Raw genomic sequence first — 15,259 nt, 5'->3', positions numbered from 1 at the left:
AAATCTTATAAAGTCTTAAAAAATTACTACCTGCAAGTAACAAGTGACAGTCGCGGGTTACAGCCTGTGTTCCATGTTTGTGTTTTGTAAATATGACGCATTCTCCAGTAAGTAAAGGCTCAATTGAAAGGGAAATAAAATTATTGGACTGAATTATGTTGTGGAAACCAAAGAAATTAAAAGGAAAAGAGTTTATTCAATTGAAATTCATTCTGTTGGATATAAACTTTTGTATTTGTTAAAAAAAAAAAATACACGGGAAAATATATTTGGAAGTAGGTTTGTGGTGGAGAGTTTTAACGAACTGTATCTAAATTAAAAGACTAACGCCTACTGCCGGTGCTTTCTCCGGTCGCACAGGCCTTTTTGCTCCACCGATGCCTCAGTCAGGCGTGTGTAGTTGGAGTAGGGCCGTGCATCGCGCCAAACACTAGCCAGGGGTAGAGCAGTGCAACGCAGCGAGTGCATCAGCCTCGAACGCCAAGCTGGCAATCGCCCGCGCGATAATTACCGCCGAAACTAAGTTCTGTATTCCCAACTTATTATTTCTGTAGACACAGGAAACATTTAAAGGGCGTAACAAGCTACCCGCCACTGTAATAAATTTACCAACCAATGTAAAGGGTTTAATTGCTTATGCATACGTGACCTAGTCCCGGCCTGAGATTGATGCGCGTCTCCTGCGAAAACTACTCCTAGCGGAGGTCACTCCCACCCGGGGAAAGCAGTCCCGACTCAGTCACCACATCACACTAGCATCCGTAGTAAGTTTTTCATGTAATCATCATTTTTCAACCCCGCGGCCCGCCCGCATGGCCCATTTCATGTATGGGCCGCTTTGATTAATCATAATGTGCAAGACTGCGCATTTTATCATGGACTACGCAATTCCGCAGGGACACAAGGGTTTTCCAGGCTTCACAGTCATGGACTGTCACTTTGGTCTTTTTTCAGCAACACCCGCACAGGACCGCATTGTTCTGCGATAACTGTACCTATGTGTTTTTATTTAATTAGGGTCGAGGACTGTCGAAGCTTGCACTCTTGCAGCCTTCATGCCATTGTTCGAACTTTCCGCCAAGACGGCTCATCGTTAAGTCAGCTTCAGGTCTCACCCCTTTACGTACTCCCCAAGCTCATTCAAGGGTGCTCAGCGTAATTTGTTTAAGTAATGTGCTAGGGTAGTTGCGTTGCGCATCTCGATGTTCGTCGTGTTATGTGCTTCTCTGTACTCTCTTTCACATGTTTCCGAGTGCCTATAGTTACCCAACCCTCACGTGGTTGTAGTCAGGACCGCGACCAGTTGTAGCGCACACAGCGCAGGGGTTCCCGCAGTGGTTGAGAAGCCCGGCTGACTTCAGCCAGACACATCGGGACGTGCAACAACAATTTAAAGTGTGTGAACCCAATAAATAGTTTGCACCGGTGTTTCGACTGTTCACAGTGTTAGTAGCACCCCGGGGTAGCTCTGTCTGGCTCAACGCACTACTGCCTGCAAGTCACGGGGCAACGTCACGCGCCTCAGAGTCTCATCGCTCCGTGAGTTGACGCACGGGCAACCGTAAGTTAACTGGCGCCTGGCATTCTCGCCCTAATAGCAGTCGCAGGAAGGCAGTAGGCGACAAGACAATTTTTTTTCTCCAAATAACCAGAACGCTTAAAACTTACTCTTAAATAATTCTTACCTGTGGCACCCAAATATTTAGGTAGAGGCAATCTTCATCTTGATTGAACTCAAACATAGAATTCTTGTCAACCAGTTGAGGGCACGAAGGAGCATATCTAGAAGCAATTATCGTCTGATTCCAGTCGACCCATTTATGTGGTGGCTGCAAAGGAACATTATTGTTAAAGTCTGTGGTCATTACTTAAAATGGATTAAGAGTGCATGAGAAAACAGTATGCGCATATTTCAGTCTATAAGATTGTACTCGTTTTAATTATGGATATTCAGTGGGAGACAAAACAATTGCAAAATTAGTGTTGCTGTTACTACAAGCACTATAATTCTACTACTGCTAGCTTGCTATCAGTGATAAAATATTTAAGATTTCACATAATATATCTTAAATTATTTTTGGAAACATGTTTTGTTACTAAAAATTAGGATTTTATTCAAATTTAACCGTGAGTTTGTTTTGAAAACTAAATTTTTTTATTCGTTTTTTTAACCATCATAGCACCATTTCTTTCAAATAATTGGCTATAGCTACATGCTTTAAAAATAGTGAATATTTAATGTTGGATACTTTAGATTAATTATATTTTTAAAAATATAATTGCTATTGAAAATTATACAGTGATTTTTTTAAGCATTGTCAGAATAATTTAACAGAAATCATAATTTATTTTGACTTACGACAAAGTTAAAGTCAAATTACTATGCAACATACCGCACATACCATCTTTAGGATGCCAGATATTTGTAATTAATTTGTTTTCCTACAAATGAAATAACATATGTCAGTTTCTTATCCTAATATAATTCTGCGGAAATATCAAATATATATACAAATTATCATTTAGTTTTGTCATATGAGTATTAATCACTCCCCTAAAAGCACATTGACAATCCATAGACATCCCAAAAACTAGCCATGTTGGGTTATAGTACCATCCGCCATCTTGTCGGCCATCTTGACCGCATCGTGAAAATCCATAATTTTTAAGTAAGAAAATCGCGAAAGATTAAAAAATTTATAAAAAAATATATGATTACAATTTTGATAAAAAATCTTACATATGTCATGGATGAGTTTATTCGAACCTGGCGAGTTCAATCGATTAAAAATGGCGATGGATCCTTCCTCCACAGAAGCCACTGGCAGACTGACCTCCCACCACTAACTACAAGGAAGATATTACATCAACCAGTATGGTGTCTTGGTGGCCATCTGGTTTACATCTGCTGGAGACCACCATCTTGGATCCGACATATTGTTTTCATCTGCTAGAGGGCACTGCCACCAAATTAATTTAACTTTTGCCAGCTAGAGTGCAGGAATCATTTATTGCCTGGAAGTTCGCCATCTTGTTGGCTGTCCTGGTAGCCATTTTGGATATAAGTAATTTTTAAGCTAAAAATTTGGGAAAATTCCAAAATTCATCAAAATAATTGCTTGTTAAAATAATGATTGATTCGATTACCTCAGTTCAATCCTTTACTGATGCAAAAAAAATACCAAAAGAAAGTGATAGGTTCGAGAAAAAAAACACAAAATTACAAAGAACAATTTTTTTTTTGTAAATTCTATTCTACTAAAGGAACACTTGCGAAAGTTAGCAGTCTAATACAGATTTAGTTCTGCACTGGTTTGAACTGACTAATTCTCAGCTCCAAACGTTTACTGAAGAGAGAGACCAGCCAGATCCTTTACTGGAAGTCCCCCTCTTCCCGACAGAGTTTATCGATACTGTGTTTAACAGACTATTCCATGCCGTGTGATAGGTAAAGAGCCGTATTCATGGTCGCGAAAGCGCACTTCTTTTATGGTCCTCGAATGGATACGGTTTACCATATACACAGTCCAGCCACAAGTTATATTTTAAAGGTATGTACATTGCTACTTCAACAGAAAGCTGATTGATAATGTTCTGCTTGATATTGTCAAAAAAAAGTACAAATGTATTTCGGCTCACTTAGTGTATTTAAATAATAGTAGTCTTTCAACATTCCACGAAACACAGATTTTCCAAGTGGAATCCATTATCATTTACTTGTAAAGCACCGTGCACAGTCTTGTGTTTAGTTTCATATCCAGGCGTCATCACAATCGGTTGCTACCCATTTTCTTGTGTAATTGTACGCATACGAGTCTCCAACTGAAACAGAGGAGTTGAAACGTCTGTGTGTTTCTAGATATTTCTGGCAAGACTTCTGTTGATTTTCTCCTTATGCTTCTAGTTATTCCTGAGCAAACAATTTTACATGGATTTTTTTCTATATGAGTATTGAAATTTATTGAGAGTTTCGTGTGATTTCTGAATTTCTGTAACCAAAACATTACTTATAATATTTTAATAAGTTGACAGTCAAACACCAAAATTGAATTGATTCATGCCTTAGTAATTATGAAAAATACTTTCATACAAGATCGACTACAGAATTCAAGGTCCTCCTCCTTCAGATCTAGCGAAGTCCACCCAATCTTGCCCCCATGAGAGAGCATCCTGTGTCCCAAATAAAAGCAAAAATATTGTCTAGATATTTCGACAAAAAAAAATATGTTGCAAAATATGTTGGTTAAAAACAGAACTACTTGTAGCATGTATTATTTCTTCTAGTTTTTTCAGTGAAGTTGAGAACAACATAGAAGAAACTGAAGCTGGAAAGACTGAAATTGACAAGAGATTCCAAAATGACAGATCTAAGATGGCCACCATGATATACTGGTTAGAGTTATACTTACATAATCCTTGGAATTAGTGGTGGAGGCCAGTCTGCTTGTGGACATCATGGTTAAATAATTATTTAATTTTTTCCTCACCAGGTTGGAAACTAGGACTCCTGATTCGATAATGTAAGTGTGTTTTAAATCAAATATTTGTAAAAACTTGTTTACATATTTTTATTTTTTCCGAATTGTTTGAACAATAATAATTTATGGAATTTCAAAATTACAGACATGAAATCATGCAAGATGGCGGAATGTTCTAGAAACTTAAATGATGGAAAGTTCTATAAAACAAAATTTTGAAATGTTCTAGAATCCAAGATGACATCATCTATGATGTTTGCAGTGGTCAAGATAATCCAAGATGTCGGCTGGGGTCAAGGTCAAGGTCAAATATCAATGTCGATGCAATCCAATATGGCGGCCGTGACATCACAACCAAATCTAGTGATCGTTACCTCAACCTGGAACCTGCCACAAGAGGAACAAATATAGTTGTTGACACCATTTAGCCCGTATTTGTTGCAGCTCAAAACTGCCTAACATGTCACTTTTAGTATATGAACCACCTGCACTGCTTTGTTTTTGTGTTAAAGATGTCTCTTGGCCTTTGAGTACTACTCTCTCCTTCTTTCTACACATTTTGAAAAGTAAATACAACTACTTATACTCTATGGTACTCCGAAGCTTCTCAAGAGACCATATGTTTTTTTTTTTTTTTCAGTGTGTTATCTTCAACGCGCATTTTGTTTTGGCAGTGTCTAGTGCTGAGTACTTTTTGTACTCTTAAATGTATGCTATGAACTTGTTATTTTTATACAATACACCGATATAGCTTGGGTGTACAAGAATATATAAATGTACACATCAGCCCTAAAGAATTGCATATAGACCACACTGACAATGTACACATGCTTAAACCAGGAAAGAAAACTTAATACAAAATAACTAAATAAATCACATAATATTATCTCTGTAAAATAAGAAAGTCTTAGATTGTTTTGTAAATGCAAAAGAATTTTTGTATTTCCGTGAAGGGGAACTGAAGATTTGAACTGAAAATTCTCATGATAATTGTTTACTCACCGAAAAACGAAATTTTCCAGTTGGTGGCTGTGCATATGGTACACCCAAGAATGCATGAACTTTAACTCTAGATTCCGTAAAAACCTGTACCTGAAATAGAGACATATATCTTAGAAGAAAAATATACATTTATGCAATTTGGTTATGAGATTTGCAACTATAGATACACAGTGCATGCTGAGTCAGTCGCAGGGGTGTAGATCTTAAAACAATTCCGCCTGCAATACTGTTAGGATTGAACTTTGGATCTCTAAGAGTTCCTCAGTTTATGCTTCGATATTGCAAAGACTTCCATTGTTGCTAATAGTGGTCATTTGTGGACTCTGCTGTGATATATATATATATATATATATATATATATATATATTGAAAAGAGTGTCATTCCAAATGTTGGTAGTATAGTGATTTAATGTCCATTTCCCCAAATATTGACAGCACTCGAGCCCAAAATCTCCCTCCTTAGTTTATGAACAATCTATATATATTTTAATTCTTTGTGGTATTATTTAAGTTCCTTACAAGTTTTTTGTAATGCTGGTTCAGATCCTTAGTGTTATCGTGATGAATTTCGATATTTTTGTAAAGTTAGTTCTTCAGAAGTTACATGATGAAGTGAATGGGTCTGGTTCTCAGGAGTTCCATAATAAAGTTTAGTAGTTTGGTGAGGCAGGTTCTCAGGAGTGTAGTGATAGAATTTGGTAATGTGGTGGGTCAGATACTAAAGAGTCCAGTTATTGAGAGACTCTTCATTATGATATTTGTGATTATGTTCGGTAGTATAATGGGTCAGATTGATAAGGTGTATTGTAATAAAGTTCGGAAGTGTGGTGAATCGGTACCTCAATTGTATCGGAATAAAGTTTGGTAGTGTGATGTGTCAGATCCATAGTAATAACTTTGAATATATATACTGTATAGAAGTCGCGAGTGGATAGGATTTACTCTACGTTTTTCAGAAGCGTATGATGAGCAGCTTGGGAACTTCACCGCTGCAGTGCGCTGCCGTAACGCCCTGTATCGTCTTAGTTGTTATTTACACGTTTGAGCGCAGCTCTGTCGCCCGCTGTCATTCCCCGCACCCCCCACCTATCATTCACTGCAGCTGAAGGTCGTTCAACAGGAGGGGGAAGGGGTGTTTGAAGAGTTCGACACTTGTCCGCTAGGGACCACCACAAGTCGATGCCCTAGAGATGGTGGCGATTGCGGCGGTGAATTAACCAACTACCTCAAAACCGTATTAGAAATTTTAACCTGGGCTGGCGACTTCTATACAGTATATATATTCAAAGGTAATAACATGATAAAATAAGATAGTTTGGTGGGTCCAGTTCTTAGGAATGTCGTGAAGAGTTCAGTAGTGTGCTGGGTCAAGTCCTCAGGTGTCAACGATTGTACAAATGTGCATGTCTGAGGGCCAAGTTAAAACCTCCAGATCTAAAATATTACTTTGTAATTTAACAACATTTACAAATAATATGGTTTTCCATAACACTCTTATTTGTTTATGCTGTAATTCATAATGTTGTTTTGTAGTGTTTTACATTGTTTTCTGTTGATATCTTTTCTAGGTTTTTCCATTGTTTGGTTATTTCTGTCTGTTTATGCTGCAAGAAATGCTATTAGTTTGTGTTGTATTTAAATGTTTTTAATTGTTTTTGTTGCATTTTCTTTTGATTTTGCTGTAGGGATTTTTGTTGTTTCATGTTATATTTTAGAGACTTTTATTTTAAACTGTTGTATTTTTTGTACTTTCGGTTGCAAAACCATTTCTTTTATTTTATATATGTATATCTATAGTGTTAATGTTGTTTTAATTTCTGTTGAGTTATGTTGAATTTTTGTGGGTATCATTGGATTATTATATTAGTTTTAGTGTATTATACTAAATATTTCTTCATAACCTATTAATAAGCTGAAATAAAAAAGAAAACAAATTTCTGCAAAACAACAAAACAAGAAAATTCTTACCGAACCTATTTTAAAACCTGCCAAACTAACCAAATATAGCAAAAATCAAGAAAAACATTAAAAACAATTAAAATCGCTAAATGAAATATATAAAATCTTAACTTAGTAGGAACCCCCAAAATCAAAATAATCCCATGGAATTATATAAAATAAATTAACATAGGATAATGTAATGACAAAAATACAAAAGAAACCACCAAAAACAGCAGAAACAACAAATACCAACAGAATACAATGAAAAACGCTACAAAAAACTGACTCCAAAATAGTGTCTTAAAACAGAAAACAACAAAAAAGACAGAATGCAAATGAAACATTTAAAAACAAAATAAGCTAGTAGAATGCATTACAAAAAAAACCACCCAATATCAATAGCAGAAAATATTAGAAAATACTAGCAAACAATAGAGTGCCTTACATCATAAACCAACAGAAAACACTAGAAAACAACAGACTCCAATAAAAAACTTACAACAGAAAACAACAATAACCAACGGAATGCAATCAAAAACACTAGAAAACAACAGAAACCAATTTAATAGAATGCCTTACAAGAAAAAAAAACATAAACCAACAGAATACAAGAGTGCCTTGAAACAGAAAGCCACAACTACAACAAAATACAATAAAAAATACTCAAATACAATATAAACTTAAATAATTCTTTATAACCGATACCACCAAAAAGCAACATAAAAGAATTAAAAACACTAGAAAACAACATACGCTTTACAACAAAAATCAACAAAAAAAAGAATACAATGGAGAACAATAGAAAAAACAGATCCCAGCACAGTGAATTACAAAAGAAACCAACAGAAACTAACACTTTACTATCAAAAACTCCATAAACAATAGAATACTGTTAAAAACACCGGAAACAACTTATCCTAACAGAATGATTTACAACAGAAACCAAGAATAACCCATTAGATACAATATAAAACACTAGAAAACTACAGATTGTAATGTAAAACACTAGGAAACAACAGAAACAACCAAAACCCAATATAATTCACTAAAAAACAATAGAATCCAACAGAATGTAGCAGATCACATAAAACATTTGTAAATATTCCATCAGAGTTGTCTGGTGATGAATATAAATTTTTTATTAGAAATATAAAAATTTAATAAAATATAATCTTACTAAAACAACCATCGGCATTATTTAGTGTATTAAAGTGTGCTGTAAAAATAGAAGAAGAGGCCATTAAGAATCAATTTTAAATACATGCATAAATATATCAAAATTAATAAATATTTTAAAGTATGTATTACAATTATAGTACTTTTGACGAGCGAATTGAGTACAGACTTTTAAAAATTATGTGTAATTTAAAATGTAGTTTACTAAAAAATATTTAATAGAGAGATTTGAAATCGATACAAATTTATTTGAGAGTAATATAACGCTTTAAAACATTAGATTTCAATATAATGCCTTACTATAGAAATCAACAAAATCCAGTAGAATTCAATGGAACACACTAGAAAAGACTTACTACAGAAACCACCAAAAACCAACAGAAAACAATGGAAATCACTAGAAAACAACAGACCCCAACAGAGTGCATTACAACAGAAACCAACAGAATATGATGGAAAACACTTTAAATCAACAGAAACCAGCAGAATGCTTTACACCAGAAACCAAACAGATCCAACAGAATAAAATTAAATCACTAAAAAACAACAGAAACCAATATAATGCCTTACAACAGAAACCAATAGAATGCCTTACAACAGAAACCAACAGGCACCATTTAAATACACAGAGAATTACAACAAAACCAACAGATACTACTGAAATATACAGAGAATTACAACAGAAACAAACAGGAAGTGGAAAATTCCCACGTTTAGTAGGCATACAACACAAAATCTTGTTTCCTATTGTATTTATGTAGGTTTCTGTTGTAATACATATTGTTACGAACGTGGGAGGCAAGGGCGACGCGCGCCAAGTACCCGGGCGGCTTGGTGGGCCCGCACAGCCACTGACGTCACGCGCGCATACTTTCGGGGATTATAGCGGCCCGGCTACATCCCCCCCTCACCGCACGTCTTCTTTCTCGGCGCTGTTATCTATCCCTTAGCATCCTGTGAATTCTGCTGGCTTACTGAGGCCACCACGTGGTGTGATGTGAATAAGCACCACTTTTCTGGATGCTTCGGGCGCAAAGTCGGTCCGGGATGACGCGACACATCACAACCACTCCAATCAGTTCCAGAAAGATGGCCTACGGGTATAAAAGCTTTGACGCCGGCCTCCACGGGAGTTTCAATAAGCGAGTTGAGTGAAGTTCGTGTTCGGTGACTGGCGCGGACGAGGAACGACAGTAATGTTTGTGTGTGTGACCATGTGACAAGAAACTATGTGTGTGGACAGGTGCAAGGTAAAGCGAACCACTGTTGAGCCTAGCTCCAGTGAGGAGTGTGAACTGTTAACATGACAGATATTTAGTGATTTGTGAACAGACAATAAGTGTGATGATTTAATTACTAATGTAAATATTAGTAATAAATAAAACTGTATACAATTAATTGGGATATCTATACGAACCCGTTTTCCGCACTCGTAACAATATTATGTTGGTTTGTGTTGTACATTTAGGTAAGATAGCTATTAAACCAAAATGGCGGACATACTTGGCCTACTAGTTAGACGCACTAGCCACTAGACCATGTAAGCGGACATACTTGGCCCACTAGCTAGACGCACTAGCCGCTGGACCAAGAGGGCGGACATACTAGGCCCACTAGCTAGACGCACTAGCCGCTGGCCCAAGAGTGTGGACATACTTGACCCACTAACTAGACGGACTAGCTGCTGGACCAAGAGAGCGTTCATACTTGACCCACCAGCAAGACCCGCTATCCCTCTAGACCTCGTGGGTGTATAAGAACACTTTATGTCAAGTTGTTTTATATTGTAATGTAAAATTATGAACTGACTGTTATGTTTTCGTAAACATATTTTAAGGCAACGAATATGCAAAAAAAATTAATGTATAAAAGCAAAGTTTATAAAAGTATTTTAGTGTTGTATAAACATTTATTTATTCAAAAACATAATTGAATGTCATAGGAAACCAAGACGAATTATATATATATATATAGATACGAACACAGACATTACCGCCTTGCGTGCCAGGTTCGGAACTGGCTGGCGGCCCTGCCAGACCACAGGCGTCATGCGCCGTGTCGCATGAGGCCCACTGACGTAAGGCATACCACGTGTGCCTGGCTGAATTACAAGGGTCGTCGCTACCGCCCTCCCCCCTTCGATCCCTGCTCGACAGACAGGGACGCGACGGATTTTTAGCTACAGAGTTCCGCGAGGAGTGCCGCGAGAGTTCCGCGACGGAGATTTGGGGACAGAGTTCCGCGAGGAGTGCCGCGAGAGTTCCGCGACGGAGTTTTAGCGACAGAGTTCCGCGAGGAGTGCCGCGAGAGTTCCGCGACGGAGTTTTAGCGACAGAGTTCCGCGAGGAGTGCCGGGAGAGTTCCACGACGGAGTTTTAGCTACAGAGTTCCGCGAGAAGTGCCGCGAGAGTTACGCGACGGAGTTTTAGCGACAGAGTTCCGCGAGGAGTGCCAAAAGAGTTCCGCGACGGAGTTTTAGCGACAGAGTTCCGCGAGGAGTGCCGCGAGAGTTCCGCGACGGAGTTTTAGCGACAGAGTTCCGCGAGGAGTGCCGCGAGAGTTCCGCGACGGAGTTTTAGCGACAGAGTTCCGCGAGGAGTGCCGGGAGAGTTCCACGACGGAGTTTTAGCTACAGAGTTCCGCGAGGAGTGCCGCGAGAGTTCCGCGACGGAGTTTTAGCTACAGAGTTCCGCGAGGAGTGCCGCGAGAGTTCCGTGACGGAGTTTTAGCTACAGAGTTCCGCGAGGAGTGCCGCGAGAGTTCCGCGACGGAGTTTTAGCTACAGAGTTCCGCGAGGAGTGCCGCGAGAGTTCCGCGACGGAGTTTTAGCTACAGAGTTCCGCGAGGAGTGCCGCGAGAGTTCCGCGACGGAGTTTTAGCTACAGAGTTCCGCGAGGAGTGCCGCGAGAGTTCCGTGACGGAGTTTTAGCGACAGAGTTCCGCGAGGAGTGCCAAAAGAGTTCCGCGACGGAGTTTTAGCGACAGAGTTCCGCGAGGAGTGCCGCGAGAGTTCCGCGACGGAGTTTTAGCGACAGAGTTCCGCGAGGAGTGCCGCGAGAGTTCCGCGACGGAGTTTTAGCTACAGAGTTCCGCGAGGAGTGCCGCGAGAGTTCCGCGACGGAGTTTTAGCTACAGAGTTCCGCGAGGAGTGCCGCGAGAGTTCCGCGACGGAGTTTTAGCTACAGAGTTCCGCGAGGAGTGCCGCGAGATTTCCGTGACGGAGTTTTAGCGACAGAGTTCCGCGAGGAGTGCCAAAAGAGTTCCGCGACGGAGTTTTAGCGACAGAGTTCCGCGAGGAGTGCCGCGAGAGTTCCGCGACGGAGTTTTAGCGACAGAGTTCCGCGAGGAGTGCCGGGAGAGTTCCACGACAGAGTTTTAGCTACAGAGTTCCGCGAGGAGTGCCGCGAGAGTTCCGCGACGGAGTTTTAGCGACAGAGTTCCGCGAGGAGTGCCGCGAGAGTTCCGCGAGGAGTGCCGCGAGAGTTCCGCGACGGAGTTTTAGCTACAGAGTTCTGCGAGGAGTGCGGCGAGGGTTCCGCGACGGAGTTTTAGCGACAGAGTTCCGCGAGGAGTGCCGCGAGAGTTCCACGACGGAGTTTTAGCTACAGAGTTCTGCGAGGAGTGCGGCGAGGGTTCCGCGACGGAGTTTTAGCTACAGAGTTCCGCGAGGAGTGCGGCGAGGGTTCCGCGACGGAGTTTTAGCTACAGAGTTCCGCGAGGAGTGCGGCGAGGGTTCCGCGACGGAGTTTTAGCGACAGAGTTCCGCGAGGAGTGCCGCGAGAGTTCCACGACGGAGTTTTAGCTACAGAGTTCTGCGAGGAGTGCGGCGAGGGTTCCGCGACGGAGTTTTAGCTACAGAGTTCCGCGAGGAGTGCGGCGAGGGTTCCGCGACGGAGTTTTAGCTACAGAGTTCTGCGAGGAGTGCGGCGAGGGTTCCGCGACGGAGTTTTAGCTACAGAGTTCCGCGAGGAATGCGGCGAGGGTTCCGCGACGGAGTTTTAGCTACAGAGTTCCGCGAGGAGTGCGGCGAGGGTTCCGCGACGGAGTTTTAGCTACAGAGTTCCGCGAGGAGTGCGGCGAGGGTTCCGCGACGGAGTTTTAGCGACAGAGTTCCGCGAGGAGTGCGGCGAGGGTTCCGCGACGGAGTTTTAGCGACAGAGTTCCGCGAGGAGTGCCGCGAGAGTCCGCGACGGAGTTTTAGCTACAGAGTTCCGCGAGGAGTGCCGCGAGAGTTCGGAGACGGAGTTTTAGCTACAGAGTTCCGCGAGGAGTGCGGCGAGGGTTCCGCGACGGAGTTTTAGCTACAGAGTTCCGTGAGGAGTGCCGCGAGAGTTCGGAGACGGAGTTTTAGCTACAGAGTTCCGCGAGGAGTGCGGCGAGGGTTCCGCGACGGAGTTTTAGCTACAGAGTTCCGCGAGGAGTGCCGCGAGAGTTCGGAGACGGAGTTTTAGCTACAGAGTTCCGCGAGGAGTGCGGCGAGGGTTCCGCGACGGAGTTTTAGCTACAGAGTTCCGCGAGGAGTGCCGCGAGAGTTCGGAGACGGAGTTTTAGCTACAGAGTTCCGCGAGGAGTGCGGCGAGGGTTCCGCGACGGAGTTTTAGCTACAGAGTTCCGCGAGGAGTGCGGCGAGGGTTCCGCGACGGAGTTTTAGCTACAGAGTTCCGCGAGGAGTGCCGCGAGAGTCCGCGACGGAGTTTTAGCTACAGAGTTCCGCGAGGAGTGCCGCGAGAGTTCCGTGACGGAGTTTTAGCTACAGAGTTCCGCGAGGAGTGCCGCGAGAGTCCGCGACGGAGTTTTAGCTACAGAGTTCCGCGAGGAGTGCGGCGAGGGTTCCGCGACGGAGTTTTAGCTACAGAGTTCCGCGAGGAGTGCCGCGAGAGTTCTGCGAGAAGTGCGGCGAGAGTTCTGCGAGAAGTGCAGCGAGAGTTCTGCGAGAAGTGCGGCGAGAGTTCTGCGAGGAGTGCAGCGAGAGTTCCGTAAGGAGTGCGGCGAGAGTTCCGGAGTGCGATATCGGCGAAGAGGGTGAGAGACCCCCACCTGAGAGTGGCGCGACGCGGAGTTTGACTGGATCATGAGAGTGCGGCGACTGAGTGGCGCGAAACTGTGTGTGTGGACTGGCGCGAGGTAAGGGGCGTAACACTGTTGAGCCTAGCTCCAGTGAGGAGTGCGAACTGCGGAATTTGACAAGACTTTGAGTGAATTGAGGTTAAACATTTTTAAGTGCCAGTGTTAGGAAATTTTTTTAATAGAATTATTTAGTAATGTAAATATTAGTACTTAATAAAACTGTAATAAAACTTAGTTGGGATAACCCTTACGAACCCAGTTCACCCCACAACATAGGTCGTAACTATATATATATCTTTATATATATATTTCTTGTGTGCGTGTGTATGTCACTGAACTCCTCCTAGACGGCTGGACCGATTTTGATGAAATTTCTTGTGTGAGTTCACGGGGATTCGAGGATGGTTTAGATTCATAATTTGGTCCACTGGAAAATGTTTATTTAATTAATTTTTTATTTATAAATTGTTGTTGATCTTTGAATGGTTTAGGTTTACAGTATATATATGTGTGTGTTGTGTATTTATTTATGTGTTGTTGTTAATCTTTGGATGGATTTTATGAATTGTTGTTATTACATTAAAATTAAAATAGAATTGGTTATTGAGATTATTATATTATTATTTATTGAAATAACATTTTAAAGTGTAATTAAAAATATTGGTGCAAATTTGTGAGGTGCAGTATTGAAGTGAGTATTTTAAATGATTTTTCGTGATTTTAATTATGTATACACGTGAATTCAATACCAATCAACTTAACCTCCAAATTTAAATTGTCAGTTCTCATTTTATTCTACATATTAAAATGTAATAAAAGATATAGGCCTACATTGTGCAAAATATGTAAGGTGCAGTATCAAAGTGAGTATTTAACACGATTTTTCATTACTTTTAATTATGTATAGACGTGCATTCAATAACAATCAACTTAACCTACAATTTTAAATTGTTAGTTCTCATTTTATTCTATGCAACTTATGACGTATTGATGTCTCTTTGAAAATAAAATATAAGTTTGTAAAATAAATTATAACATTTATTAAATTTAAATTACTTATAGTAATTATAGTTTAAAGTATATTTAAAATTGAAGTTTTGTATTTTTTTAATTTATAGTTTTTTTTTTAAATTATGACTTTTGGATTTACAACGTTTGAACAGGACACCGTCTGTCGGGTCCACTTTAAAGTGTGTGTTCAGGTGGATTTAAAAATTTTTTAGATTCACAATTCAAGCCGATAAATAATATTTGTAATTAATTAATTTAATTAATGTTGTAAAATTTTCGAAGTTTTACATAGGATCCGGTCGGAAGCGCTGTGGTCGCGTTATCGAATATTCAAAAATATTTTATTTTTATTTCAGTTCGACCCGGCAGATGGTGCTGCGATTATCTTCAGGGAAATTCCCTGTAAATTTTCAAATTTAAAACGTTTGAACAAAACAACGTCTGTTGGGTCCGCTAGTATATATATATATATATATATATATATATATATATATATATATATATATTAGTGACAAGGGTTAAATGCATTACAAACATTTTCATGAAACACTACTGGTCTTAAGCCATGCACGTGCATACAAACA

The 15,259-nt window shown here is 40.3% G+C and overlaps 1 protein-coding gene across 3 annotated transcripts in view; it reads right to left on the bottom strand.

Moving 5' to 3' along the window:
- The window catches only part of LOC134528813 (putative inactive carboxylesterase 4), a 99,832-nt gene that overhangs the window by 75,529 nt on the left and 9,044 nt on the right, over nucleotides 1-15,259 (bottom strand). For all 3 annotated transcript variants that reach the window (XM_063362476.1, XM_063362478.1, XM_063362477.1), the window contains exons 3-4: nucleotides 5,481-5,570; nucleotides 1,686-1,829 (exon numbers count right to left, since the gene is read on the bottom strand). In XM_063362476.1, coding sequence (XP_063218546.1) covers nucleotides 1,686-1,829; nucleotides 5,481-5,570 — 234 coding nt within the window. The remainder of the gene's footprint in view (nucleotides 1-1,685; nucleotides 1,830-5,480; nucleotides 5,571-15,259) is intronic.

This window comes from Bacillus rossius, chromosome 2 (genome assembly GCF_032445375.1).
Source record: "Bacillus rossius redtenbacheri isolate Brsri chromosome 2, Brsri_v3, whole genome shotgun sequence".
Lineage (NCBI taxonomy): Eukaryota > Metazoa > Arthropoda > Insecta > Phasmatodea > Bacillidae > Bacillus > Bacillus rossius.
This window is presented reverse-complemented; position numbering and strand designations above follow the sequence as displayed.